This window comes from Oratosquilla oratoria, chromosome 25 (genome assembly GCF_046742065.1).
Source record: "Oratosquilla oratoria isolate Oo_2021 chromosome 25, ASM4674206v1, whole genome shotgun sequence".
Taxonomy (NCBI): domain Eukaryota; kingdom Metazoa; phylum Arthropoda; class Malacostraca; order Stomatopoda; family Squillidae; genus Oratosquilla; species Oratosquilla oratoria.
In genome coordinates, this window is record NC_134801.1 from 25,560,467 (window position 1) to 25,562,443 (window position 1,977).

Consider the following 1,977-nt stretch of genomic DNA (forward strand, 5'->3'; position numbering starts at 1 on the left):
GATGCCATCAACAGGTCCTACTGCATCCTTTACAAGCTGTGCCTGTCGCCAGGATCCCAGCTTGAGGAATTGGGAAGGGTCCTCAGTAGGCTTGATGAGGACCGGATATTTTGTGGGGCCCGAGTCGAGGCGGGGCTTCTGGGGACGTTGACGACGGTTGTTGACAACACGCCATTCTCCCTGTCCAAAGGAAGCAGTGATGGTCGCGTACGAAGGACGTGCCGGTTCTCTCCCCTCTTCGTCGATGTTGCTGGTAGCGTCCGTAGCTGAGGGGAGGGCAGGGGGCTGGTCGGCTATTGGGCCGTCCGGCTGTGGGTGATGTTCCATAGGTGGGGAGGATTCTTCTTCCATACTTTGCGGTAGATCCCAGTATGTTTGTGACCTTGCGTCAGAGGCAGCTCCTCGTAGGCGCTTACTGCGGTGGAGGGTGCCCTGGAGTCTAGGTTCTTCATCTTCTTCTTAGCTGGCGGAAAAAAGCTCTTTGTACTCGGGGGTTCTTCCATGGCCGCCATGATGCACTCACGATGGCTCGTGGAGGATTTCCACGATGTGGAGGAAATCAAGACATCGGCGGCCCAAAAAGGACTCTACCCAACACCGAGGAGAACTTCGGCTCTTCCAGAGGATATGGTTGTGTCTCACCTTGTGGACCTCGGCTTCACACTCTCTGCGGCCAAGACGGTGTATATGCCAATTCACAGCATTGGATACAACAGAGGGGACTACCCGGACTGGAACCAGCTTACAGTCTGCGGCACGCCCGTGAAACCCGCGACGTCCGTTCGCTACCTTGGTGTCATCTTTCAGCGAGACGGACGGTGGACCAGACACATCCAACAAGTTTGTCTGAATGCTCGAAGGGCCCTCAACCTAGTCAGAGTCATCCGACGTGAACCCTGGGGCCAGCGAAGAGAAACTCTGATCCCCACTGTTCGGAGCCTCGTACGATCCCGACTCCTCTTCGGCTCTCCTGCCCTCCACGATCTCTCCCCGGAGAGCACGTACAAAATGGTCCAGATAGAGTGTCAAGCACTCCGTCTAGGACTTGACCTGCCACACGAACAGGTGTATAATGAGGCTGGCGTCATCCCACTCCGGTACCGTTTAAAAAAGGACGCCGGCAGATACCTCTTCGGCTCAGCAAGGGTGCCAAACTCGACAGAAGATGAAATGTACGAGGAATGGATTTCAGCCCCGCCCACAGCACCCATCCATGGATTGCCCAGCTCTGTGAGGGATCTCTGCCTCAGAGCCGGAGTCCAGCCCAGTGACCGTCGACGGGTCGCCCAATACCAAGTAGACCCCTTTCCTCCCTGGACAATTTCTCCAGCCGAGGTCGAACTTGACATCCCCGGGCTAGGACGACACGACAACCCTCACCTCTTGGCTGCACGCACCCGGGAGCTGCTGGCTCTCAAGTATCAAGAAGAATTCCTGGTGCACACGGACAGGTCAGTACTTGAAGATGGTCGCACAGGGGTGGGCATTTTTCTAGAAGCCACAAGGGAGTCCTTTTCCGTGAAGCTTGCCCCCACCACAATCCTCACGGCTGAGCTTGTCGCCATCAAGGAAGCGCTGAACAAAATATTCGCCTTTCCCGACCCACCACTGCGCGTCACAGTGCTATCAGACTCTAGATCCAGTCTGGTAGTCATCCAAAGAGGCCACTCCCCCTCGAGTCCAGAAATCCTCAACGATATCCTGCACCTTTCTGACGAGGCTGCCAAAATGGGAGTCAGTCTCCGGTACCAATGGGTTCCCTCTCATGTGGGACTCCACGGCAATGAGATGGCAGAGCTGCCAAACACGGTGCCCTGGCACCTAAAGATAGTGAGACTCCTATCCACCTCACAGCTAGTGACGCCATCAAAAGAATCGACCGTGCCGCCTGGGCCCAATGGAAGACGGATTACGCTGCCACGGCCTCCGCCCGTGGATGGCCCACGTACTACCTTGGACCAAACCCTCCCACCCTAG

General features: G+C 56.4%; 1 protein-coding gene across 1 annotated transcript; it reads left to right on the top strand.

Annotated features, from left to right (window-relative positions):
• The first annotated feature begins 510 nt into the window (after positions 1–510).
• LOC143039049 (uncharacterized) lies at positions 511–1,977 on the top strand. The gene has a single exon (XM_076208899.1). It carries the CDS (start codon positions 511–513, stop codon positions 1,975–1,977), a length of 1,467 nt encoding a protein of 488 aa, XP_076065014.1.

What these genes read in the sequence shown, in the direction of transcription:
- LOC143039049 (XM_076208899.1), top strand. Translation starts at nt 511, where the DNA reads ATGATGCACTCACGATGGCTCGTGGAGGATTTCCACGATGTGGAGGAA.